This window comes from Odontesthes bonariensis, chromosome 13 (genome assembly GCF_027942865.1).
Source record: "Odontesthes bonariensis isolate fOdoBon6 chromosome 13, fOdoBon6.hap1, whole genome shotgun sequence".
Classification (NCBI taxonomy): Eukaryota; Metazoa; Chordata; class Actinopteri; order Atheriniformes; family Atherinopsidae; genus Odontesthes; species Odontesthes bonariensis.
Window position 1 is genome coordinate 34,767,460 of NC_134518.1, and position 26,925 is coordinate 34,794,384.

Here is a 26,925-nt window from a genome sequence, read left to right on the forward strand (position 1 = left end):
CTCTTTGTTTTTAGACCATGCAAATGTAGAAAAACAAGTAAATACACACACACCAGAAAAAAGTTTAACGTGAAGAGGAAATCATGCACATCCGTTTTTACTGTTCATAAGAAAGCAAAGACCTTCCTCTCCCTGCCTTCGACTGGCTGGAGGTAGTTTGGTTGAGGCACGAACTGCATACTGACCATTACTCACTGATGAAGATAATTTGGCCCATGTTTGACTTTGCGGGTACTCTGAAATGTTACTGTTTCTAACACAAGCTGCTTATCCTTCACCAGATATGCTGCTGAAAGAAAAAAGAAGTCACGGTAGAAAAGAAGATCAAATCAAATTTATTTGTAGCACATTTCATGTACAAAACGATTCAAAGTGCTTCACATAAAATAAAAGCATTGCAGCAGGGAGTGTAAGAAGCATTAAAAATACATAAAAGAATATAAAGAGAAACAAATAAAATATTTTTTTAATTAATTTAAATACAAGCAACAGTCCAGATAAGTTAAAAGATAGCGTGCAGATTTCATGCATAGAGACATGAGGAAAGAAATGTTTTTAACCTGGATTTAAAAATGTCTTAAATGTCTTAGAGATTAAACACTTCTCTGGGCACCTCAGTCTACAACACCAAATGACATAAAACACAAAGCAGTGTTCTTTGTAGCGCTGCAGTTACTCATCCTGACCACTAGGTGGTGATGATCACTTACTGACACTATTCTTTCTCTACATGTTTTACACTTGTTTTTTTCATCTGGTAAAAACCAATTAAAAAAACGACTAAAATTTGACATGTAACAGAATATTTTGTATTCTAACAGCGACCCTGAGCAGTTAATGCAGAAGTGTCTCAGTTATTTCCTGAATTCAGGCTCTCACCTGGTTAAATGGTCAGCGCTGTTACTTCATATCACCACCACATGGACACAAAGATTATTTACACATTATTCACACCTGCATTTGTGTAATGACCCCTATCTAGATTGGTCAGGGTAATATTCACATCATTATCAACTGAATTTTGGCATTCATTTTTAAAATAAAAACACATTTAACTCATTGTATGAGCTTCACTCGTTGAAATGGTTTGTGGCAGAAAGCAGAAGTTGTTGCAGCCATTTTTTTTCCACACAGAGAAGTTGGCTGGAGGCTGATTTGGTGATATGAAATCAACAAGATTAATTGGCAGCAGCTTTCGTGTAAAACATAATGACCTACGAAGAAAATAAGTCAAAGTTCATATGAGAACGGTCTTTATTTAGGCGTCAGTATGTCTGAAATACCTAAAAGTCTTTATTTGTTGACTGAATTATTGTTTTTTTTAGAGCTGTTGTTGAGACTTCTGGTACAAAAAGTTCACACCAGAAAAGATCTGCAGTTTATTAAAGAGTACTTAAGTCAGTTATTGTGTTAAGAAGAATAAAACTGCAGTTAAAAACATATTTCATAAGTAAAAGGACGGATCTGTACAACAGAATAATACAAGTTTAAACCCTCTGCAGTGGGTCGGTCCTGCAGTTTGCTCTGCATCCTGCAGAGGGAGACAAACCTCCATTTGTTTGTAAATGCATATTTTCATTATAATTCCACTTTTATTCTACTTCAGTTAGTCTAAGTCATGATTTTTCATGAAGCTCTTTCTGTGTAAATGTTGAGGATGATAATCCTGCGCATGTTTGATGAAATGTAACGTACTGACTCTGCAGACTGCTCTGCACCAACGGGACAAACTCACCGTTTATTTCTTCTGAAGTCTTAGAAAAGTAGAAGCGACCTGAAAGAGCTGCGCAGTAACGTCGAGCCCAGGGGTGGAGCAGTGATTTTAAATGTGGGGGGGGGCACATGAGCGCCACATCAAGCCCATAGACACGACGCTGCAGTTGGAATCCGATTTGCAAATTAAATGAATGGGCATAAAGGGCCATTTCACTGCATTTTTTTGCATTTTGATCACCCTAAACTAGGTCCTGTATGGAAACTACAATAGTTACACTGCTCAAATCTAGATAGAATTATTCTAAAGAGGCAATAGATTCATTATAACCTTGTTTGGGATTTGTGAAACCTTTTTCTGATTTGTGAAAATGCAGAACAGGGCCATTTTACTGCTTTTTTTGTATTCTCATCACCCTAAACTAGGTCCTGTATGGAAACTACAATAGTTACACAGCTCAAATCTAGATAGAATTATTCTAAAGAGGGTACAGAGTCTTTAAAACACATTTTATGATTTGTGAAAACTTTATTTGGTCATTTGGGCACCGACAGAGAGATGGTGTTGATTTTAGGGGTCGTAGAGCCGGATTCCTCTGCATTCACTTACATGACAACTTGACTTGAAAAAGAAGTCAATTTTCTGCTGCCTCTTCCTTTTTGGCATCTCTGCCTCCTTCTTCTTTCTATTCTCTTCTCAATTTTATTCACTGTTAGCCATCGGTGAGTAACAGAAGCTCGGGTTTACCTTTGGAAAATGTGGTGCGACGCCCATGGTTGAGCCAGTCAGGAATAACTCGAAGGAGAGAATGTTCAAAAATGGCATTTATTTAAAAAGAAAAACAGAAATAAACCACCATGCTGATCTCTGCTCCTTCAACACAAAGGTTGGAGATAGAAAATGGCATCGAACATTGACACAAAGCATCCGACAGAATAAATAAATAGAACATCCTCCCACTGTCAGAGAGAGGGACAAACAAAAAGAAGCAGAAACAGAGAGAAACCCGTCCCACAGCTACACACCAGTCTGTCACATTGGGGGTTAACAGCTCGACACATTGAGCTTAAAATTCACAGACGTTCTGAGGAACACAGCGTGAGGTTACCCTGCTCGTCCCAGCAGATGTTACGTCATCACGTGTGCAACTCTGCCAGCTGCAGCTGCGTTTTTAACAGAGACTGAGAAGCTCTACATACAATCAATAGCTTTGATCAGGCTGTGATCTGAAGTAACAGATGAAAGACCTGTGCAGGTCAGGTGTTTTCCGTTTGCAGCGCCAACGCTCAGAGACTCGCAGCAGTTTTTCCTCGTGTGGTTTTTGCCTCATGCAGGAAATGGTGAAAGATTTGTCGCCAACTTCCTTTTTGTTTTCCGGTTACAAATAAACTAAGAGTCGGACGTTAGTGGGGCTGAGAAGTTTACCAGTGGAGGCTGGAAAAAGGGGTAAAACAAAAGCATCGTTCTGCCCAAAGAAAACAATCCAACATCTGAAAAGACGCCAGAAGAGCTGACGTTAAACTCAGTGATCAGGTCATTCGTTTAACTTGATTTTGGCTTTTTATGAAACAGAGTTGGGAGAGGAAAGTGGGTGGAAACTGAGCTATCCGAGTTATTATTATCATTATTATCTAAGTGATTCAGGACCACAGACTGCATCCAGAAGCTCGACTTAGTTCTAATTGGACCAGTGGCCCGTCTTCTTCTTCTTCAGGCTGGTTCCACGACTCCACACTGAAGAGCTCCGACTCATTTCAACCTCAATATCCAAACGACTCCGACAACAGAAACAAACAGTTTTACAATCATAAAAAGTAAAAATAGAAAGGAGGGATAATACTGCTGCTGAGCAAAGTGGAAGAACCCTTTATTCTTCTAGTGTTGGCTCAGAATTTGGATAAAAGTTAAGTTTGCAGAATGAATTACATCCAGAGCCACATAAAGAGCGACAGAAACTAGCGTCTGATGCTGTTAAACAGCAGCTCTGCACCTGACTGCCGCAGAACATCCAGCATTCCTCTTGTTTTATCCTGGGAAAATGTGGCACTGCGTGCACCGAACGGAGGGTTAATGTACTTAAATAAGGGGCGAGGCGGTGGAAGGAGTCACATTTAAAAGCTTAAAGGCTGCCAGTGACCGGGCGGGCCTCGGTTATAAGTGCCAGGGTCTTACGGTAGCTTGGCCGAGCTTTCAACGCGCCTGCTGTCCTCAAGCTAATCCTGTGTTAGCCGGTGGCTGTTTCAGGCTTTTTATGCTACTTTAAGGTACGAGCGATCAGACGCGCAGTCCGACGGGGATTAAGCATCCTGTTGGCCGCTGGGAAATCACCAGGTCGGGTTAATTTGACCCCTGGGTGATGATGAAGGAGTTTTAATGAAGCCTGAACTGCTCCCCCATATCCATCGCTTTTTGTGAGACTAGAAAAGATTTCAACTAAATTCCCAAATTGGTTACCGGCTCGATAATTTCACAAAAACTCGGCCAAGTTTCACAGTTTTTTGACGTAAAAGTCTGCACTTTCTCAGCTTAATTTCCCCCCTTTTAATGTGATAAAAACAACAAAATAAATACAGAAAAGGTACATTTTCACTCGTGTGCTCTTCATTCAGAAAAAGCTGCGTCTCGTTGGTGCTTAAAAACTGCGTTCTTAACATGTTTTAACACTTTAAATAAAAAGCGGACGCAGACGGGGAAACTCACAACACAGAAGTCAGAGAAAAAAAAATAAAAACAGAGAAAAATCCAACTGAAAGTCAGTGTTTTCTACCTCATTTGTGTCAGTTCAATATGAAGCAGGCGATAAAAAAACAAAGTATTGCACTGGTTTGGTGTAAGTCTATGGATGGGTGGTCATCATATAAATAACAACAACAACAACCAAACAGTAATACCATAATAATAATAATAATAATAATAGTCGTTATGCTAATAAAAACAGTTCCCGCGGCCAGTTTACCACTGCTGCCAACTGAAGTCGTCGTTGGATCCGAAGACGAGGAAGAAGCCCAGAATGGTCCCGAAGATGACTACGTTACCCGTTAGCACGAGCGCGCACGCCCCCCAGGCGATCTGCAAAACATCAATAATTCAGGTTAACAAGCGGGCCGCAGAGCTTATTTAGGACAAAATCTAACAACAACAGCGACGTGGTTCAGAGGCTTTTCCCCTCCATGGAGCAGTTTAATGTTCAGGACGCTCGGGTTTAGCTCTAAACATCAGTTTCTAACTTCGGATGTTTACCCTCAAGGTCCAGAAAACGTGTTGAGAAGAGTCCTAAACCAGAACCTTCAGGACTAGAAGAGGAGGAACCAAACTGACCAGTTTATCTGCGATCTGAAAGGGAGCATTGTTTGTGGAATAGTGGTGGAAAAGGCTCGCAGCTGAGCCAGAAACATCCACATCAATGTGAAGATAAAAGTGTTCTATCCTGCGTTTGATTAACCCGTCGAGGCATCCAAAAAGGCAAACTGTTCAGCTGCAAATCAGTTCGAAAAGTAGATGCATAAATAACCGGATCCTGGTATAAGACATCTAGAGAAATACAGACCCGCTTAATAACATATAAAATCATACATAGGCTTTATTGGACTCCTTGTAAAATGGCAAGACTAAAGCTCCGTGAATCCGAATTGGGCTGGAGATGTGAGAGGGGTAAGAGAACACTTTTACACATGTTGTATGAATGGGAAATGACACAAAACCTTTGGGAAAATGCAATATATTTCATCAACAAAGTGTTCAGGACAAATTTATCTCAGAGTCCCGCCCTATGTATTTTAGGCATAATAACAGAGGGAATAGATTTATCATTCCAGCAAAACTTATGGTGTAGATTGGCCCCTTACTACAGGTTGTTTTAAGACACTGGAAAACCAAAAATATTATACCATTTAAAGAGTGGTTAGGAGAAATGAACAAAATAACAAAGCTACGAGCAACTGATGTTCAGGCTGAACAATAAGGAGGAGATATTCCTGAAACTATGGGGTCCCTTCATAAGTGCTGTGCGAGATGGTCGATTGGTGGGGAAATGTTGATGAATCTTTATGTGGATAGCGAGATGTGTCCTAACTGTGACAAAAGTCTGATTTGTTGTCGGATGGTGACTGTGGGAGTGAGGGAGCCAGGTGAGATGCCGGAGATGTATGTTGATGTATGTAATTATTTTTATGTTTGGATTAGTTTAGTTTATGTAAGCATTTTTTAGTGAGTAATGTTTTGTGCGTGAGTTGGTTTTTTTTGTTTGTTTTTTCTCAGGTTATGTTGGTTTATTCTTGTCATTGTTCATGTATGTTGTTCCTTTCGTTGTACTGTTGAAAAGCAATAAAAAAGTGAATTACAAAAAAAAAAAGTTGATGCATGTTGATGTAAAAAACAAGCCAACAAATTGGTTTGCTGCAGCTTGTATTTTCTGTGACTTTGGAAACACTGACAGAGGAACAGTCGGCCTATAAGAGCGTCCACGTCGTCGGTGCTGGGAACTGAAATCTTCATCATCTCTGTAACTTACTACTTCAGCTCTTGCGAAGACGACGGGCAGGCCGAAGGCTGAGATGACGATGCCCGTCGTGAGGAAAATGGCCAGCTCTTTGCAGGCGTTACTGGCCGAGTCTGTGTCATCCACCACCCTCCGCGAGATGCAGTACGGGATGGGGGAGAGGATGTAGAAGAAGAGGAGGAACAAAGGCCAATATTTGCTGTGGAGCGAGGAAAGAGGACAGAAAACGGGACAAATGAAGGACGTAAACACACGCCGTCTGATACAGGATGCAGTGAAGTGTACTAAAGCATGAAACAGCAAATTCAAATTATGCGTCTGAAAAATCTGAGGAATGCAAACATATGTGGATAAAGAAACCTCTCGTGTTTTATCAGTAATTCAGAAATGTGTTTGGTCTTTTAAAAATCCGACTACCTCCACAGAGAACCCATTAAGCCCAACCCATTGAACAGGTCCAAAATCAAAACATTTCTTTTGTTAGAGAAAAACATGTTGGTGGCAGCGAACCCGCCTCAACTTTTGTCGACTAAAAACTGACTAGAAAGAATTTAAAAGGTACAGCAAAGGCAAGGCATCTTTATTTATACAGCGCATTTCATACCACAGGCAACTCAATGTGCTTTACATAAAGACAAGGCATTTAAAAGAGCAGCATAAAAACAAGCAATTTAAAGAGAAAAAAAATAGAATAAATATTAAAAGCAATCAAAGAAGAGGGGAAAAAGAAAAATACAAACTCAACCATAAGCACACCGAAAGAGAAATGTTTTTAACCTGGATTTAAACGTGCGTACAGTTGGGGCTGATTTCAGCCTAAAAAGAAACTAAAAGAAACCCTCCCCCGAGTTGAAATGTGAATAAAGTGACTCAAAAAGTCTGTGTTTTAAATCATAAACCTGCTGGATGTGTTCTGTATGAGTCCTCCACCAAAAAAAACACCTCTTAAAAGTCAAAGGAGCAGCGACTAAAGAGGAGTCGGAGTGGGCTGAAATTCATCTGAAGCTGTTGTCAGGTCAGGAAGTCGAGCCTGGATCATGGTCAACGCATTTCAGACCGAAAAGGTTTCAGTGAGATCACGAACAGACGAAATAACCGTCATCGACTCGCTTTTCAAACTCTGGCCACGAGCAGCGGGACAGTTTGTACGATGGAGCGAATAAGAAAACGTAAAGATGCTGAAAGTAAGAGAGTTGCCTGGTAAAACATTACCGACAGCGTCAGTTAGTAATGACTGATAATATCACTGCTCATCATTAAGGCTGAGCAGATCTGTTATAATTACAGCTGTGGATTCTGTTAAAGCGTACTACTGTATCACTGCTCGGTCTGCACTTCGGTCTACACAGCAGGCAGTGATACAAAGGGAGAGAAAATAGGGCCAAGAGATTGTGAGGTCTGACTTTTTCCTGGAGAACCATTTTGTGATGCAAATGTATTACTCTTTTGAATGCATATTGTTTTGAGAAGCAAAACGCTTTATTTTTTAAACCCCAGCCAACTAGCCAGACTACTTTCATCAACACCAAAACGAGGCTGGAACTCTGCTCACAGGACGCAGCAGGGGGTAAGAAGATGTTCATAAATGATGTTGCTGATATGGGATGTCACACAGCTTCATGTCAAAAGAGGCGAACTATCCCTTTAACCAGTTTTCAGAGCTGATAAGGACAAACATGAAAGCACAACTAAATCCACTAAATAGGCAGTGAGCAATCTCCTGTACTATAATTTAAATGAGACCTTCAGCTGCAGGATGTAACTCCACTGTCAGAAAAACCCAACAGACCAGAAAATGTAAAGCAACTGAGATGCTAAAGATGTGGCATTTCCGCCCCGAGGCTGGTCGAGGTAGTTTCAGACCCAGGAAGGTGCATTAAAAAGGTCAGCGAGCGTCCTTTAAAATGAGTCGGTGCATCGGTTTAAGGTTCACGAACCTCTCTAGTGCTGCTTTAGGGGCGCAGCTGGTCTCTAACTCTTACAGCTAACATCATAACCTGCTTTGCACTGGAAAAAATCTAAATCTTACCAAGTATATTTGTCTCATTGAGTATCTCATTACACTTAATATCAGACACAACTGCCTAACAAGTACCATTTCAGTCAGATATAGGGACTTGTTTTAATACAATACATCTAGAATATCTTGTTAAATGAAAAAGTCTTGAAAACATCTTGTTTTGAGTCACATATCATATGAAACAAGCTTTTTTTTTTTTTTAATTTGAAGAGGTTTTTAAGCTAATTTCAAGATCACTTTTATCTCAAAAGTCCTAAATATCACATCTTATTTCAAGAAATCTTGACAAGCCGATTTTCACTAGTTCCATTGGCAGATTTTTTGCTTATTTCAAGCAAAAACGTCTTGTATTTGTTGTTTTTTTACTTATTTTTGGAGGGGCATTTTTTCAAGTGTGTACACTCTGGCTTGGCAATAAAAAAAACAGTATTCAGAGAATAGTTTTGGAGGATTTGGGTCTATCGAGGCTGCTCAGCTCTGGCTTAAATCTTCCCCTCTAGTTTGAGCACAACATCTGTCATTGTTAAAAAATGAAATCCCTCTTCTGGTTATGAAGTTGTGAACATTAGCCTTCCCCGAAGCCTCAAAGAGGGGCAGTGTGGCCATGCATCTCACCGGAGATATGTGCATGTGTTTGTATGTGTGCGTGTGCAGCGGTGTCGAACGGGGGGGAAAAGTCAGACTGATTCACAGGATCCAGCCTACAGGGGAAATTTTCTTCTTCTTTCGTTTTTTAAAAATTATTTTTTAAATAATGGCAATAATGTTGGTAATTTATGCAAATCCAATGTTCTCTGGAAATACATCTGTTTAAATGTATATCCCAGCCTGCAAATAGGCTATAATCTATATCAGACACCCCCGTTATCAGTGCGCATTGGTTTAGTCCGCCCCCTCTGGCGGACTTTTGATTGTACATGCGCAATAAATTTCACTCACTTCATCATCAAAACGGTGTATAACTGAAAACAGTAGTGAGATCTTTAACCAGGTCTTCTCTTTAACACCTGCCCTGTCCGGGGGTTCAGTCAATGAGCTTGTCAGTAGTTTTAATGCTAAATAATTAAAGGTAGGGTAGGAGATCCTGGATTTTGAGTCCAGCAAAGCTGCATTTTGAAAATACACAGGTAAAAAGTCCCAACCCTTTTCTTCACTTTCCCCCCGAAGCCACGCCTCTAGAGTACATGAACGAGCACGAAGGTGCACGAGCGCTGTTCTGACAGCAAGCATCGATCGTTGCCGTATTTAGTACTTAGTATATGCTAACTATACGTTTAATAATGCTAGGTGCTAGCCAAGCTGGCTCTAGTTTAGCTTCCTGCCAAGCTTCTGGACGCGTAATTCGTTCACGGAGCAGGGTACGCGCACAGGGGGAAGGAGGGGGAGGGAGGAGCAGATTGCAGTTTGATAGACGGCATCAGAATCCAATCATTGTGAACGGTCCGTTCAGTATGATTGGATAGTGTTTTTCCTGGATTGTTCGTTCTAGAGGCCACTAAAACTTTTAATTTTATTGTACTTTTAATTAATTGGTTGCAATGGGGGTGTGAAAAGTATTTCAAGCAATATGTAAATAAATGCTCCAGAAAAAGAACCCCTACCCCACCTTTAAATGTTCTGGACGCTATTGCTCCCATTTAGGTGAAGGTTATCTCTGGAAGGAAGAAGTCTCCATGGCGAAATTCCACACTGGTGAAAAATGGGATTACCCATTTTTAAGGGGGGGGGGGGTCCATGGTAGTGGTTGTTCCTGGGGCCCCAAATTTGGTGCTACGCCCCTGGATATGTGCATGTATGTGTGTGTGTGTGTGTGTGTGTGTGTGTGTGTGTGTGCGTGTGTTCCTGGTGGTTGTACTCACTCATACACAGGGAGGGCACATCCGAGCATGAGGAACATGAGGCCGATGGCCCCTCCAAAGGAAAGGCTGATGAGAGCTGCAAGAGAGTCAGAAGGGGGGGGGGGTCAGCGTGGACTTGTCATCATCCCCAGACCAACAACAGTCCCAGGCCCCCTCAAAGACTGAGGCTTCATCATGTGATGAATCAGCTGATTTCACGTGTAGCAGCTAGTCAGGCTATTTGGGGCAGTTAACAGCCGTTAATCCACGCAGCTCAATTAGCAACTGTGCAACTGCTCAAGTTAAGGTGCGGCTAGCATTAGCATTAGCATCAGCGCTAACGCTAACTTACTCATTACGTTGTTACACGTTAAATACACAGGCATGGCGGCAGAGTGCTGATTTAGGAAACGTGGAAATTATTCCATCCGTGTCCAGCATTTAGGAGCTGAATAAATGAAAACACTGCGGGTTATATTCGGCTAGCTTTCTGCTAACTGAACTGGCCCTGCTGCAAACACCTTTAACCGTTAGCTGGCTGCATTTTTAAGAAGCATTCATGTGTCTCCGGCATTTTTCACAGTTTACACAGCCTGAGCCGGAATTCAGGAAGAAGCGGACCCTGCTTACCTTTAATCCCGGCCATTTCTCCTGGACAAAAGCTCGACACACACAGCCCTGACGGATGAAAACACAGAGCCCCCCCTCCTCCTCCTGCGGCCCTCACGAGCTACGGATAAAGTCGGAAGTATAAGACTTCACGCAGAAACTCCATCCATGGATGGATGCCCGTTTCTGACCCTGTGTGCGCAGGGCAGGAAGGATGGAAGACAGGAAAAAAAAATCTTTGGACATCATTTCAGTTTATTCAGATGCTATCTCCAGTTTCTAACTTATTTTCTAACAGTCGTGGGAGAAGGGAGCCAACATTCAGAGATTTTAGAGTTTGAGATAATATTCAGACAGTCAAAATTTTTAAATACTAAGTCAAAATTTTCCTGTTTGATATGATTAAACTTGTCCAAGATCAAATTATGTCTCTAAAAACTGTTCTTTTTTTTCACTAATGTAAAGAGAGGAGTTGGGAAATCACCACAGTTAGTACAAGGGCATGATTATAATCAAAATTGTACTTCAAATAAACAAATACAGGCTCAATGTTGCAGCAGTACCCTTAATGATGCTGATGTGTGGTGTGGAAATAGCATTTTAGCTATTTTGTATGTTAAGTTTACAGCTGTATGAATGCACAAGATGTGACGAACCACTCAGAAGAACAGTCCATCAGCACTTTAAGAGATAAAAAGGTCAATTGGTCCAGAAAATTCCTCAGAAGTTGCCAGTCAACAGCTGCAAATCCTAACACCAACTATTGTTTTCTTTGTGAAACAAAAGAAAAGTGAATGGTTTTATGTGTGTGTGGTTCCCACTCTGAAGCACGGAGGAGGTGGTGTGATGGTGTAGAGGAGCTTTGCTACGGACACCAGTAGAGACTTTTTTTCTAAACTGAAGTTCCATTCAACCAGCATCGTTATCAGAATACTCTTCAGAGACGTGCCATCACATCTGCTGTGCACTGAGTGGGACCATTAGTTGTTTTTCTACAGGAGCGAGACCAAAAACACACCAGGCTCTTTAGTATAAGAGTGAAGGAGTGCTACATTAGATAACCCGGCCTTCACACCACCCAAAACGCCAAATGAGATTATTTAAGCAGCTGCTCAACATTCTGAAAACAAACAGACAAAGGTGATTCAATTTGTAAATAGCTTTAAGCCTGACTTCGTCCTTACAGGTAGAGTTGATCGCGCGTAGAGTTAACTGTATATATACATATAAGAAAGAGAAAAAACTAACTTTCAGAATTGCATTGTTTGGCGTTGGTTATCGTTGCAACAGTTCTGCTTGCTCCGGCTTTAAAGGTCAGCCATGAAGGCATCGTTTCCCTGCGTCAGTTTTAACATGAAAAAAAGAATAATATTAGCATAGAAAAACACCACATTAATTATTCTCTATGAAAAAAACAGCTTATTTTCAACATTTTAATCGTATTTTTATCATGATTGTAATTATTTTTGTATTTATTTTCCTATTAATTCTTCGTTATGAACCCGGAAGTACAAATTACAAGAACAACAAGAAGAAGAACCCGGAAGTACACGTCATTCTGTTTCCGCCTCCCAGTTGGTCCATTCAGCGAAGATGGCGAGCGGAGGGGTCTCGGTGGCTTCGCTGTGGACCGAAGTGAACCGCTGTGGTCAGAATGGAGACTACACACGAGCTCTGAAAGCTCTCACTAAGAGTAGGTATCCATGTTTGACAGGCTCGCCTTTGAAAGCCGGACCGGGCCGGTGGTCGGACTCTGGTCCCGGTTAACGGGGGGAGTCTGAGCCAACGCCAGCTGTTAGCATGTGGTTAAGCTAACTAACTGTCAAGTATAAAACAGCAACGTAGCTCAGTGTAACTGATTACCTCGGGAGAATCGTATGTTTTAGTCATAAAGCTAATGTGTCAGCTGTTGTGCGTTTGGTTTTTGCATAATTATTTTGTTATTTTTAACCGCAGAACTGCCGTTGTCTATTTCTGACCACTGACGTGTCCCTAGCCTGACTGTTAGCATACAGTTAGCTAATAAGATGCTATAGATTCAAGATTCAAGAGGGTTTATTGTCATTCCAGCCATATACACAGTGCAATGAAATAACGTTTTTTCAAGAAGTTTTCAATGCAAACAAACAGCAACAACAAAGAACAGCTGGGACAACAAATACAATACTAAAAATGCTACAAGTAACTGCAAGTGTGGTGCAAAAAAATGCTTGTAAAGTGTAAAAGTGTAAAGTGACTCTATTATTATTTACATGAGGTGCAGTAGTGCATCAGACAAGTACAAAAAAGTACAAAAAGTGGCTCAGGACAGTATACAACAGAGGTGATCAGATCAGTCCCTGAGCGTTGAGGAGTCGTATGGCCTGAGGGAAGAAGCTGTTTTGTAGTCTGGTGGTGATAGACCGTACCTTCTGCCAGATCAGAGGGGTGAGAAAAGTCTATGTGAGGGGTGGGAGGGGTCTTTAACAATCCTGGTTGCCTTGCGTATGCAGCCTGTGGTGTAGATGTCTGAGACGGAGGGGAGAGTGGCTCCAATGTCGTTTAAAGCTCCCCTTAATGATCACGTTGTCAACAAATTGGTCTGTGGCTCGCATGTGCCTTTAGAATTAGATTTATTACGTGCTTGACAATGTGTGTTTTTCCTCTTTCCCATAGTTTTGCACGAGAACAGGGACGACCTGACGGCCCTTCACTGTAAAGTTGTCTGCCTCGTTCAGAATGGGAGCTTTAAAGAGGCGCTGAATGTCATGAATACCCACTCAAAAGTGCTCGGCAGGTAAACAACTGTCACTCTCCTGTGTTCACTGTAAACTCCAATAACTATTCCTGTATGTTGAGCCATTTAAAACGCAGTTAAAACGCATGTAACTACTAAATCAGAGGATAAAGGCAACATATTCAAGTTAACTAAGTAGTACTAATACCATTTATTATGGAAGGAGAAGCTGTTTGATACAAGTGAGCTTTTAAAATGCGGTTCTATGTGACAGAAGTGTAGTTTTGATTTATTTTCAAAACTGGTTAAGAAGGATTTGTTACACTGGTTTATTCTTGATCATTTTCCTTTGATTCTGGCTCAAATCTCTTGGCGTAGGCAAACACCTGATGGTTTGATTTTCCCTCGTAAGTTGTACCACGTGACTAAGGCTTTCTGATGCTCTTTTAGTACTACTTTAGCTGAGGTTTTAAGTGAGCTCAGCTGAAACTATATTGTGACATGGAAACACTGCAGTGCTAATTGGTCGGAGAGAATAATCTCCTGTGGGTGTTAATAACTCTCTTCATGCACCGACGTGTTCCTTTGTCATTTGAAGTTGTTTGAAAGTCTTGCAGACGATTTACAACATAAATCTTGCATATCTAATTTGTGCAGACAGAATCCATATTATGTGCATGACTCATGAATACACGAGCATGTGCGGGTACAGATTTACATATCAGTTTAGTTTCTCAGCTGACTGAAGCTGAGCTTTGTTGCTTTGTTGATGAAAGCATCTGCTAAATCAGTGTAATGTAATAAAAAGCACACACAGAGGGAAGTTGTGTGTCTCATGCGTGTTGATAAAACTTCACACAAGCTGAGATGATAAACATCTTTCCCACAGCGAGGCAGCACTGCATGTAATGGCAACCAAAACACGTGAGAGCCGTGCAGAGTCGAGCCGTATTGTAAGGCAAGGCATCTTTATTTATATAGCGCATTTCATACCACAGGCAACTCAATGTGCTTTACATAAAGATAAGGCATTTAAAAGAACAGCATAAAGCAGCATAAAAACAAGCAATTTAAAGATAATGAAAAAATAGAATACACTGTTAAAAGCAATCAAAGAAGAGGGGAAAAATATATATTAAGAGGATTTATAGCATTATGCTTTAAAATGATTTAAAGGAACTCAACCATAATTGTAGTTCTAGTATTGTATTAGAACTTGTAGTTGAAAAATGCCTTAAAAGCCATGAAGCAGGAGTTCCTTATCTCAAACCTTAGAACCGGCTCTTTACTAGTGATTCAGTTGGTGTTTAATAGAGAATTTATTTAGAGATCCCGTCTGCACTGGTGATTTAAGTGTTTTATAGGTGAAAGTGTTGTGTGTGTGAGCACAAAATAAATCTGTGAAGTGATCAGCAGCATCAGAAAAGCATTTCATAAACTCATGTCCTTTAGAATTTACTGGTGATATTAAGACCTCAATTATCAGGGTCTGTGGTCCTCTAAAGGAGTTCAAACTGCAGCTTTTTATCGTGATGTAAAGACAGATTCTCCAGCTGAGCTCCCTCTGAGCCGATACCAGTCCAGAACAAGCAGCTGCCTGGTCAATAAAGGTCAGAGGGTCCTCAGACCAACCTGTAACGAGCAGGAAGTCAGTGTTGTGTGATGCTTGAGAATCGTAATGATATGATTGGACTGTAAAATATAATTAAGACACTTAATCCTCCTGAAAATGACCCGTATTTGTGTCCCTGTGTAATACAGACTGTCCTACTTAGTATTAAACACACTCAGCTTTTCTTTAAACTCCCTTTAGAGTGAAGCGTCCTCCTGTTAATAATTCCTGTTTCTGTCTTTTCTTTGCCGTCAGTGAGGTTGTGTTTGAAAAGGCGTACTGCGAGTACCGGCTGAACCGAGTGGAAAGTTCCCTGAAGACCATCGAAGCTGCAACTGAGCAGACCGACAAGCTGAAGGAACTTCATGGTCAAGTGGTGAGGCTGTTTTCTTTGTTGCTCATCGTATATATTTACTGTTTGGGTGGCTGTAATCCGTGTTATTGTCCACTTTCTTGTTGAAAGAAGAAATTTTACACCAAACCTGCATGTTGTGACTCAGTTTAGACTAAAAGAGTCGTAAGATACGAGCTAGCTTTGACTGTTTCGTGTGTGTTATTGTGATGTCACACACACACAGATTTGTATACTTTTGTTAGATTCGTCGCTTGGACAACAAATAAAATATCTCTACATTTTTGGAGATTTCTCAGAGGGTTCATGCTTGTGTTTTAGAAGATAAATAAAGACATAAATGTGTATATGAGTGTGACTTTTATAAGTCCATACCACACTCTTTACCCTTTATTTCCCTTTAAATGATGTCAGTAGCCAGCTTTCAGCCACCGTTTTTTGATTGACATACAGAAGAAGTGAATAAGAAAAGGTGTAAAACAAATAAAGTACCAACTTACACGCTCGCTTGAGCACATAGTCAAAGAGGACCGGAGAGAAGCTGTTATAGAATAAAATGATGTGGCTCATCGGCTGTTTCCAGTCAACTCGTGTGACTAATTGGTGTCTTCCCAGAGGATATAATGTGATATTCCAGATATTCCCGGAGATAATTGTTGAAGACGAGCAGGTGTTTGGAGTCGGGACAATTAGTTTTTCTCCTGAGTTACAGCCACACCTGCACCACCTCCTCTGGAGACACTTTAAAGCAAAGTTCATTCACTTCATGGAAACCAGTCCCATTCACACTTCTTTAACGTGGCTTTTAAAAGAGTTGCTCACCCTGTCCCTCGCTATCCAACACCGTTTTTAATTTGATTTGGTGTATTTTGTTGTCTTTTCTAATCTTCTTTTATAGCCTTTAAACGGATATTAAATCTGTTTGAGTGGCTGTTCTTACCACCAGCTTCTCTCCTTGTGCAGCTGTACAGACTGGAGCGCTACGAGGAGTGCAAGTCCGTCTACACCGATCTGATCAGGAACTCTCAGGATGAGTACGAGGAGGAGAGGAAGACCAACCTCGCTGCCGTGGTGGCCGCGATGAGTCAGTGGGAGAAGACGCCGATCGTAAGCTCTCATCCACACAGCTTTTCTTTCTGTGTAAGGAGCGAACTCGTCTTCACACCCAGCGTTTTTTTTCTCCTCTGCAGGACGATCTGGGTCTCCCCGAGTCGACGTACGAGCTCTGCTACAACGCCGCCTGCGCTCTGATTGGCCAAGGACGGCTGACGGAGGCCTTCAATAAACTACAGCAGGCGGAGGGTCAGTGTCTTTACCAGCAGCCTCCACTTTTCATTTAATGGTGTTTGATAGTAACTCGTGGTTTTCTTTACAGAGCTCTGCAGAGTCTCGCTGACAGACGATTCAGTAAGTGCCCGATTTCTATTTCCAACGTTGTCATCCGGGAAATAAAAGATGCTTTAAAGCAATACTATTTAACTTCTCAAAAAGCCCATTATGGAGCTCCCCCTACAGGCTAATGTACGGTTACACTGTCGTAAAAACAACACCCTTTCGCTTTCACGTTTGTGCATATCTAGCATCAATGTTCAAGCGTGATATAGCAAGCTTGCTAACATCGCTAACTAGAGGTCTTGCTAGCAGCTAAACCTAGCGAAATCAGTTGAAAATAGTTTTCCTCAGTTATAACAAACTAGCGAGTCACTTTCCGAACACAGTGAAACATCAAGTACAACACAGCACAAAGCATGGCAGCAAATAAGCTACTTACTAATCCAGCAGAAAGGTGGCTAGCTCTGAATCGAACTTGTATCCAAATGTTTCTTTCAGCTCTCGCCAACGAGTAAAAGCTGTTCCGAGAGCCACTCTAGTCCGGTCTCTTGCTTGCTTCATCAGTCAACGTCTTCTTCTGTTTCTTCGGTGCCTCTGCCATGATGATCGTACTGACAATGTTGCGCTAGCTTAGCCTTATACCTGGGAGCGTGAGAGGGGTCCATTTGTTTTTTGCGGTAGGTGTGCCAGAAAGCAAGTCGAAGTACTTCCGCTCAGCTCCCGGGCCGCTCCAGCAAAGTTACATAGCGCAGTTTTTCCAACTCAGACCCCCGAAAGGCATAGGAGACAGGCCAATCGTAATATTAAAACTCATTCTAGCCGCACAATTTTTTTCAAGCTGTTATTTTAAGGTAGAAATGTTACATAGTATTGCTTTAAGATGATGGTGAAATGTGCCCGTAAGACTTTCTTTTGAGAGTTTTATCCTTTAAGTTCATCAGAGAATGAACTGAAGGTTGTAAAGGGTCCTTCAGGTCTTTGAGTTTAGCTCTAATAAGCGATGGGAAAGCTTTCGATCATTCCTGAGCTTCAGTTTGGAGGAATTTCAGACCATTCCTTTGTACGGAGTAGCTTCAGTTCTGGGTTGTTTGGGGAGTTTTCTCACATTAACTCCTGACTTCATGTCCTTTCACAACATTTCTGTTGGGTTAGGGCAGTGGTTCTCAAACTTTTTTTGGTCATTCCCCACTTTGAACAAGTGGGGATTTCCATACCCCACCTGCCCCTCCTGCCCCCTGTCGCCCCAACAAAAATATTGACAAATTACATTTCAACTTTATTGAACTAACACCAAGTGACATCATATTTTATACAACAATAACATCAAATAACACAAAGTTCAAAAAGAGAAAATAAAAGTGCCGTTGTGCCATCGTCACTTGAATCAAAAACAAAAAGACTAAAACTACAGTAGTCAATGAAACAGTGCAAAAAACAACTAAAATGTTTCCCTGCATTAGTGGCTGCAATGAGCCTGTTTTGCACAACTTCTCAAAACGTGGTTGCAGGCTTGAAACTGCCTCTGAAGTCATGCTGAGCTGAGATCTGTGTTTTGTTTTCAGAGATGCCGCAGCTGAGAAGCATGTGGCTGCACTGCAGGATTCTGTATGTAACTTTGTACGAGGCCATTTGTGCTCGACGCAGCTTTTACCAGGCGCTGCTCCTGCTGTCGATATTCTTTTAAAGAAATCCGATGGCTTGTTAATGTGACAGGTGTGTGTTATCTCCAGGTGTCTCCTTAATTTGTTCGGCCTCATGCTGTCTGCTGCTAACGGCTTCAGACACAGAGCACACATCGGTCTGTCCTCTACAACCGGGAATCCTAGACCAAGATGGCTTTCATCATATTTTCTTTTCGGTTGGGTTTTTCGTTGACTTGGCCCCTGTGTCTTGTGTGTTTGTGATGGTGCTGGTGCTCTTTTTTGGTCACAAATTCACAAATTTATCCATGTTTCTCACAGTTATGCTACCTGCTACCTTGTTGTCCCGCTGCAATTAACAACCCGACGTCACTCATTGTTTTTGCACTTTAGTTCCAGGTTACGTTTTTCTCCCGGTCTCCCAATGCTCTCTCATAATCACAAATCTTTAATGGCACAAATGTTCACAAATCTGAACATTCAATTTGCACTACTGTTATACTTGCACTACTCCAAATCCACTGCATTCCATAATTTTAGTCGTAGAGTACATCAAGGACCTTTACATTTACTTTGCACATATATATTTGCACATAAACATATTTATTTTACTTACTTCTGCATATGCCACTTTACTTCTGATGTCAATATCAGAGACTTTGTGTGTATATATCCACATTGTGCTGTCACTCTGTTTACCGGTTACCATATTTTATTTCTGCCTTGTATTAAGTGTTAAGTCAAGTTAAATGCTACCGCTGCGCTGCACTATTGAGTTTGAGAGAAACGTCATTTTAAGCCTGTGTATGTCCTGTACGTATACAGATCTGACCAATAAAGTTGACTTTGACTAATTTTAGCTATTCCTTATTACTTTGTTTGTGTGTGGGTGTTTTGTTTAGTGAATTATCTTTATTGTCGATAAAGAAAAGCATTTAAGATGGGCATAAAATTGAAAATTTCCTCCCGTTTGTCGCGCCACACTTGCCATGTCTCCGTGCCCCACACTTTGAGGGTTAGGGCAATGACTTTGTGCCTCTTTTAACCGTTTTTAGTAGAACTATTTGTGTGCCAGAGCTCGGTCGCTGTGGTTGCCTGCTCACTTGATTCCAGCTACAGTTATGAGTTGGACTTGATAGGACACCTGTCCTCGGGTCGTGTGCATCGGACACTGAAACGCTGTGGACTGTGTGAGCGAACGTCCCCTGTGGGAGATCATCGTGCATGCGAGTGCAGCCGAGTTCGCTGCACAGATGTTGTCTTTAAGGCACTTTAACGGTGATTTAATGGTGCGGTTCTTAAAATCTGGATGTTATTGGAGAGGTGGGACGGTTGGCAAATGGTCTTAACGGGCTGATTTCAGTGAGAATATGAGAGCAGCTTTATTGGGATTTATCGGCACTTTACAGTATGTGGGGGAGCATCTACTACCACTTCAGTCATGAAAGGATTTGATGAGCAACTGCATAATCTGGGGTCATTTTCTAAAGCTTGATTTCATATGAGTTTGCTTTTTTTTGTGTCTTATCATTCGAACTGTCTTGCTGCGTGATGGACTTTATGTTAAGATTCAGTTCAAAGATAAAGAATTCAGATACGTATACACTCGCGTATATAAACTGTTTTCCAGCCTGATGAACATCTACAACGTCCTCAGAAACCTCCTTTGTTTGTGCCACATTTACACATGAACACAACTTATAAATATCCTGACTGCCTTCATCTTTAGATCAGCTGTAACTCTCTGTAAGGTTTCCAGATTTTACCAGCCAGTCAGCGGTTTGTTAAATTTCATCACTCTCGTTTGTTCTGGTTTGTTTCAGGGATTTATCTGTAAAAAAATGCCCCTCCAAATATAAGTTAAAAAAAACAACAAATAAAAGACGTTTTTGCTTGAAATAAGCAAAAAAAATCTGCCAATGGACATAGTGAAAATTGGCTTGTCAAGATTTCTTGAAATAAGATGTGATATTTAGGACTTTTTAGATAAAAGTGATCTTGAAATTAGCTTAAAAACCTCTTCAAATGTAAAAAAAAAAAGCTTGTTTCATATGATATGTGACTCAAAACAATTTGTTTTCAAGACTTTTTCATTTAACAAGATATTCCAGATGTATTGTCTTCAAACAAGTCCCTATATCTGGCTGAAATGGTGCTTGTTAGGCAGTTGTGTCTTATATTAAATGTAATGAGATATTTTGACTAGAAATGAGACAAATATACTTAGTAAGACTTTGATTTTTTCCAGTGTTGTAGAAGACTTTGTGCTGTAGTTTTGATTCGATCTGAAACTTGTGTTACTGAAGATCATCCGTTTGATCTCCAGATAATCACAGTCGTGGCTGCTTTGTCTCTTCCAGGATGTGACTGAGGAGGACATCGAGTCGGAGCTGGCGGTCATCCATTCTCAGATGGCGTACATCATGCAGTCGCAGGGCCGGACGGACGAGGCGCTGCAGCTCTACAACCAGGTCATCAAGCTCAAGTGAGTCGAGGCGTCGGAACAGATGGTGAACGTGAGGTGTTGAATAGATGTTCCGTGGCGTGACTCTGATGTGATTTCAGGCCGTCTGATGTGGGGCTGCTGGCTGTGACGGCCAACAATATCATCACGATAAACAAGGTGGGCGGAAAGCTGCTCCACTTCGCGGTGAAACCTCGTTGTTTAACGTCGGCCGCTGTTAACGCTCCGTTTGCTCCCCTCAGGACCAAAACGTGTTCGACTCGAAGAAAAAGGTGAAGCTGACGAACGCCGAAGGTGTCGAATACAAGCTGGCAAAGAAGCAGCTGCAGGCCATCGACTTCAACAAAGCGCTGCTGGCCATGTACACGAACCAGGTGCGCATGTGATGTGGGAGAGGCTGCGGGGCGTTTCGTTCATTTCATCCACAATTTTCAGACTTATTCGTGCTTTGCTCTCTGCCTGCGAACAGGCCGACCAGTGCAGGAAGCTGTCGTCCAGTCTGCAGTCGCAGAATCCAGGTCATCCGCGGCCGGTGCTCATCCAGGTGGCTCAGCTGTGCCGGGAGAAGCAGCACAGCAGGGCCATCGAGCTGCTCCAGGTACGCCTGACGCACGCCGCTGCCCGTCAGCGGGCCGCTTCACACCATTTAAAAGCCCTGAAGTTGGACTTATTTATTTCTGCTTCTCTCAGTTAATGTGTCGGACTCTGTATGTATGAATGAGAGACTGAATATACGGCGAGCAGCCGTGTCCAAACCTCTTTTATGGAAAACGCAGACTTGGGTCTGCGTTTTGCTCTGTGTGTTAATCTACTTTTCTTTTTTTTTTCTCTTTTACAGCAATTCTCTGATCAAAATCCAGAGAGCGCGTCCAGCATCAAGCTGACGATGGCACAACTCTACTTAGTACAAGGTACTGACTCGCTGTCATGCATTCAGACGTGACGGCGTTTAAAATGTTAGTTCTCAGTTTCCTAAATATCTGTCCACAGGGTTTCTAATTTACTTGGTAAACTACTGGTTTGTTTCCTTTCTTTTATTTTTTTTAGAGATATTAAACGTTTAAATTGAGGTTTGGTTGTGTTATTCTGGGCTTTCTGCTCTGTTGAAATGTTCCGTTTTTGGTCTGCAGGTCATGTGACAAAAGCGTGTGACGTGTTGAAGTCCATCGACGAGTTCAAACGGAAAGCAGGGATGGTGAGACGATGAAATACGATCTTTTTTTGTACTTTTCCTCAAACATTCATCTAAAGCAGGGATGTCCTGCAGCTTTTAGATGTTTCCCTGCTTCAGCACACCTGATTCAGATGAATTAGATCTCTTCACAAGATCTTTGAGTTCTGCAGCAGCCTGCTGATGATGCACTGATCTGAATCAAGTGTGCTGGAGCAGGAAACCTCTAAAGCCTGCAGGACGGTGGCCCTGCAGGTCCAACTTTGGACATCCCTGCCTGATAAAACTGATGTTTTCTGATCCCTGATCTGAACCGTGTCGTTACTCTTCAGGTTTCAGCTCTGGTGGCGATGTATTCTCACGAAGAAGACATCGACAGCGCCATCGATGTTTTCAAACAAGCGATTGAGCATTATCAGTCAGAACAGGTTTGTCACCATCGGAGCTTTTTCTTTGCCCTGCTCCTCTCGTGCACAACATCAATCTGAGCATTCAGACTTTGTCGTGTTGAAGCGGACTCGAGGGCTTTCAGATAACTGAACGCGTTTCTCCTCCGCAGCCCGGATCGGACGCACACTTGGCTCTCGTGCGAGAAGCTGCGAATTTCAAACTGAAGCATGGGCGGAAAAAAGAAGCCATCAGTGATCTGGATCAGCTGTGGAAGTGAGTTAACGTTAGCTGAACGCTAACGCTGAGCCAGCCTGTCCAACACGGGTTTGAGGAAAAAGCAGATCCTCTCACAGCTGCAGCTTTTTGTTTGCTTCTTACCAGCAAGTCCAAATATCTCAGATTTTATATGAATTCATATTTATTCAGTACCTTTTTAAATGTAATCATTGTTATCAGTCTTAAATTTCCCTGCACAGATGTTTTACTCTCCTCTTTTGTTCCTCTTTCAATGCAGACAGAACACGAACGACGTCCACACGCTGGCACAGCTCATCTCTGCTTATTCTCTGGTGGACACGGATAAAGCTAAATCGTATCCTTTTACCTGGAAAACGCTTCAAATGAAAGAAATTAGAGCTGAAGCTGTTGTCTAATAACCTGAAAGTATCTTTTCCAGGCTTAATTTTACACAGTGATGTTAAATATTATCACATTTTTGATGATAATTTGCTGTTTTTCCCTGAGATGAATAAACGGTTCCGTGTTTGGGATTCACGGTCGGATAAAACTAGTAATTCTACTCAAATCAAATTTATTTATATAGCACATTTCATGTACAAACAATTCAAAGTGCTTCACATAAAATAAAAGTATTGCAGCAGGGAGTGGAAGAAGCATTAAAGATACATAAAAGAATGTAAAGAGAAACAAATAAATAATTTAAATGAAAATTATGAAATTTATATAGAATACTATAGAATAAACTGTTAAGTCCTTAGCGGTTCTCTCCAGCCTCAGCAAGCACCTGCCGTCTGCAGACGCCATGTCTTTCAACGTGGATGTGGACGAGCTGGAGAACTCCCACGGTGCCACTTACGTCAGGAAAAAAGCTGCTAAAATCATCGGAGAAAACCTTCCCAAAGAGCCAGGGTGAGTCCTCCGTCTGCCAGGCAACTCTGAGCTGTTCACAAGATGTACGGATCCAAAAGGATTCACATCCTTCCTCCGTCTACTTTTTTTCTTTTACAGTCAAGGCGAAATCAAAAAGAAGAAGAAGAAAAAGAAAGGTACATTTAAAGGAATACGTGTGTGTTCAGAAAGTTTTACAGTTAAATAACGGAGCTGATTGTTTAGTTTAAACCCCACTCGATCTTTTTTAGGCAAACTGCCCAAGAACTACGACCCCAAAGCGACCCCTGACCCCGAGCGGTGGCTTCCCATGAGGGAGCGCTCCTACTACAGAGGCAAGAAGAAGGGCAAGAAGAAGGAGCAGATCGGGAAAGGCACGCAGGGTGCGACAGCCGGAGCTTCAGCTGAGCTGTGAGTGAACTGCAGTCGGATGCACGTGTGACTCCTGGAGGAAATCTCCTCCATTAGGGCTTCGGTTTCACTACATTTCCAGCTGCTGCAGAAATCTGCCGTGGCCAAGATTACCATTATTCTAACACTGGAGGGAAAAATCAGTGTGTCGGGAGGGGGAACCTGGATTTGTATTTCACACCTGCAGCTTCCTCTCATCTGATTGGCTTCTCGTCTTTACCCGACATGATTCTGAAGCTGGAGGAACTTAAAGGTAGGGTAGGAGATCCTGGATTTTGAGTCCAGCGAAGCTGCATTTTGAAAATACACAGGTCAAAAGTCCCAACCCTTTTCTTCACTTTCCCCCCCGAAGCCACGCCTCTAGAGTACATGAACGAGCACGAAGGTGCACGAGCGCTGTTCTGACAGCAAGCATCGATCGTTGCCGTATTTAGTATTTAGTATTTAGTTTATGCTAACTATACGTTTAATAATGCTAGGTGCTAGCCAAGCTGGCTCTAGTTTAGCTTCCTGCCAAGCTTCTGGACGCGTAATTCGTTCACGGAGCAGGGTACGCGCACAGGGGGGGGGAGGAGGGGGAGGGAGGGGCAGGTTGCAGTTTGATAGACGCATCAGAATCCAATCATTGTGAACGGTCCGTTCAGTATGATTGGATAGTGTTTTTCCTGGATTGTTCGTTCTAGAGGCCACTAAAACTTAAAATTTTTGTGTCAAAACTTTTAATTAATTGGTTGCAATGGGGGTGTGAAGAGTATTTCAAGCAATATGTAAAAAAAATGCTCCAGAAAAAGAACCCCTACCCCGCCTTTAAGAATGAAAGCTACTCAACAAGTGTGTGAACCTTTAAAAATGTGAGCTTTGACTTGATTTGAGGTACATGAATTTTGATCATGGACATTCCTGGACCTGAAAACGCCCTGGAGCGCCTCGGTCCTGTTTCAGACTGACTTACAAACGGCTCTTTTCACATAAAAATGTTCGGTCAGTTTAATAACAACAAAGTGATATTATCGGTGGCTTCTGGTGGCAAATTAATGTGCATTTAGACAGATAAACACATCTGTAGGAGGAGCCGAGGGAAGAAGAATTGCTAAATTGCTATTAAATGAGGAGAAAAACCTTCTCATTTCTGAAATATTATGTCTTAATGTTTGTAGAGAAGGAAAGGAACGTGTGGCCCATCATTTATACGCAGTTTATGCCAAATGTGTTAACTAGAAATCCAGCTGCAAATGACAGTTTAGAAGATCTTCTTACCAAAAATCGGACGTCCAGCAGGAAAAAGCTCTTGTTGAAGTCTGCTGAAAGTAAATCTGTTTGAGAGGGTCAGTGCAAAGAGAAGGTTTGAGAGCTTTTTAGTATCAAACACAACTCCAGGTCCAGGTCAGACTAGAATAAGTCGTCCATTTCCCCAGATGGGAATGTCATCGGTTTCTTTTGACTGATCTGTTTGACCCACTTTATTATTATTAATGATTATTATATTATGAGTCTTTGGGATTTTGTAGCGATCTAAAAACAAACTTCTGAGCAAACTGAAGAAGATTACTTTCTACCTTTTTTTTTTAAAAAGGTAGAAAGTAATCACTCTTCCTCAAATCAAACAAATACTGCGAGTTGGAGTACAACTATCACAACAATGGCTAAATGCTCCATCTTTGTCTCTCCTCAGGGATGCCAGTAAGACCGCCAGTAGCCCCCCAACCTCCCCGAGACCGGGCTCTGCGTCCGGATCATCCACCGCCGCAGCCGCCCCAGCCGGCGTGGTCCCCCCACGACAACAGAAGCCTTCTGCTTCAGGGGCGACCCGCAAGAAGGCACCACAGAAGAAGAAGAAGGGCGGGAAAGGAGGCTGGTAGCGACATGTGGAGGAAATCTGGAGCCTTTTTGTTTTTGAGTTCAGTTTCGTTCGGTTTCTTTCGCCTCCCGTTCGGTGCGTTTATTCAAACACGTGAAACCAAAATCAACTCTTCGTTCTCCGCCTTTAATTTGTTTTTGTTTCTTTTTATGTACAAAATGAAAGTGCAGGAGAATATTTAAAGGACAGTTCCACTAAAATAGGCTTTATGTTGCTCTATAAAACAGTGTTTTTTTTTTTGTTTGTTTTTGTTTTTTAGCCGTGACCTTTTGAGGTCCACGAACAAAAACACTACGGATATAAGTTAGCAGTATATTTACAATGAATAATGTTCTCTGGAGTATTTTTCTATCAGTACATGACAGTTATAACGTGTTTTACGTTTCTGTAAGAGGTTCACAGACACAAATGTCTCATAAAATGTCAAAATGGATTCTAATTAAACCTTAAAAATCATGTCGGTCCTTTACAAGCTTCATCCTACCAGCTGTCTGCTCCTTTTTATTGTACGTTAAATACTTTTTTAAACCAAACAGTTGGAATAATTTATGCTTTTTTTTTTTTTCAGAGTGACTTTAAGTTGGGATTTTAGGCGGAATTGTCCTTTAGGCTGTCAGACCGTCTGCTTCACATTTCTTTAACACGTCTTCTTATTTTCAGTCGGCTGCACTAAAGGAAGATATTTATTTTTAAATCGGTGTCTGAATTCAAGCGAAAGAGTTTCCACTGTCGTTTGCATGAGTTGAAAAGAGAGTTTTCCCATTTTTGTTAAGTCTCAATAAAACTGAACAGCAACGTGCGTCTTGTGTTTCCTGTGAAAGTTTTCTCCTTTGATTTTTTTTTTTTAGTGGCCCTAATTGGTATTGTTAATTTCTTCTTCTTTGTGTTTTAATGCTGTCATTTGTTTTGTTTTTTTAATGCAACAACAGCCATTACACATTTAGAAGCATGAATCTTTGGTCCCAGATGCAATTTTTTTTTTTTACCATGTCTAATGTTTGTCTTGATTTCAGGTAAATCTCCAGCGTAAACCAGGTAATTACTTTCTTTAAATTATATTCCAATGTTTCATTTGTAAGTAGAGTTTATGCATTGAGCACCTTTCCAAACGTCAAAGTGCTTTTAGGATAGCAGATATAAAGGTAAATCGGATCAAAGATCAATAAATAGAA

General features: G+C 41.5%; 2 protein-coding genes across 2 annotated transcripts; one reads left to right on the forward strand and one right to left on the reverse strand.

Moving 5' to 3' along the window:
• Window positions 1-2,520: 2,520 nt before the first annotated feature.
• Window positions 2,521-10,803, reverse strand: LOC142398039 (leptin receptor overlapping transcript-like 1). Its single transcript, XM_075481997.1, has 4 exons — window positions 10,701-10,803; window positions 10,092-10,167; window positions 6,225-6,411; window positions 2,521-4,783 (listed from the first exon to the last, which is right to left on the reverse strand). Exons 1-4 carry the CDS (start codon window positions 10,714-10,716, stop codon window positions 4,667-4,669), a joined length of 396 nt encoding a protein of 131 aa, XP_075338112.1. The 5' UTR covers window positions 10,717-10,803; the 3' UTR covers window positions 2,521-4,666.
• A 1,430-nt stretch (window positions 10,804-12,233) lies between these two features.
• Window positions 12,234-26,552, forward strand: srp72 (signal recognition particle 72). The gene is made up of 19 exons (XM_075481991.1): window positions 12,234-12,372; window positions 13,335-13,455; window positions 15,263-15,383; window positions 16,323-16,466; window positions 16,550-16,661; window positions 16,735-16,766; window positions 20,692-20,816; window positions 20,897-20,954; window positions 21,038-21,169; window positions 21,265-21,393; window positions 21,634-21,706; window positions 21,926-21,990; window positions 22,299-22,394; window positions 22,526-22,629; window positions 22,871-22,948; window positions 23,368-23,505; window positions 23,605-23,642; window positions 23,736-23,895; window positions 25,568-26,552. Exons 1-19 carry the CDS (start codon window positions 12,273-12,275, stop codon window positions 25,752-25,754), a joined length of 2,013 nt encoding a protein of 670 aa, XP_075338106.1. The 5' UTR covers window positions 12,234-12,272; the 3' UTR covers window positions 25,755-26,552.
• The last annotated feature ends 373 nt before the right edge of the window (window positions 26,553-26,925 follow it).

Excerpts from the sequence above, each read along its gene's own strand:
- LOC142398039 (XM_075481997.1), bottom strand. Across the intron at positions 6,412-10,091 it reads TGTGCCCTCCCTGTGTATGA|CAAATATTGGCCTTTGTTCC; the intron begins GTGAGTACAACC and ends CTCGCTCCACAG. Across the intron at positions 4,784-6,224 it reads TCTTCGCAAGAGCTGAAGTA|ATCGCCTGGGGGGCGTGCGC; the intron begins GTAAGTTACAGA and ends GATGTTTTGCAG.
- srp72 (XM_075481991.1), top strand. The coding sequence starts at position 12,273 with ATGGCGAGCGGAGGGGTCTCGGTGGCTTCGCTGTGGACCGAAGTGAAC. Across the intron at positions 23,643-23,735 it reads GAAGAAGAAGAAAAAGAAAG|GCAAACTGCCCAAGAACTAC; the intron begins GTACATTTAAAG and ends GATCTTTTTTAG. Across the intron at positions 23,896-25,567 it reads GCCGGAGCTTCAGCTGAGCT|GGATGCCAGTAAGACCGCCA; the intron begins GTGAGTGAACTG and ends GTCTCTCCTCAG.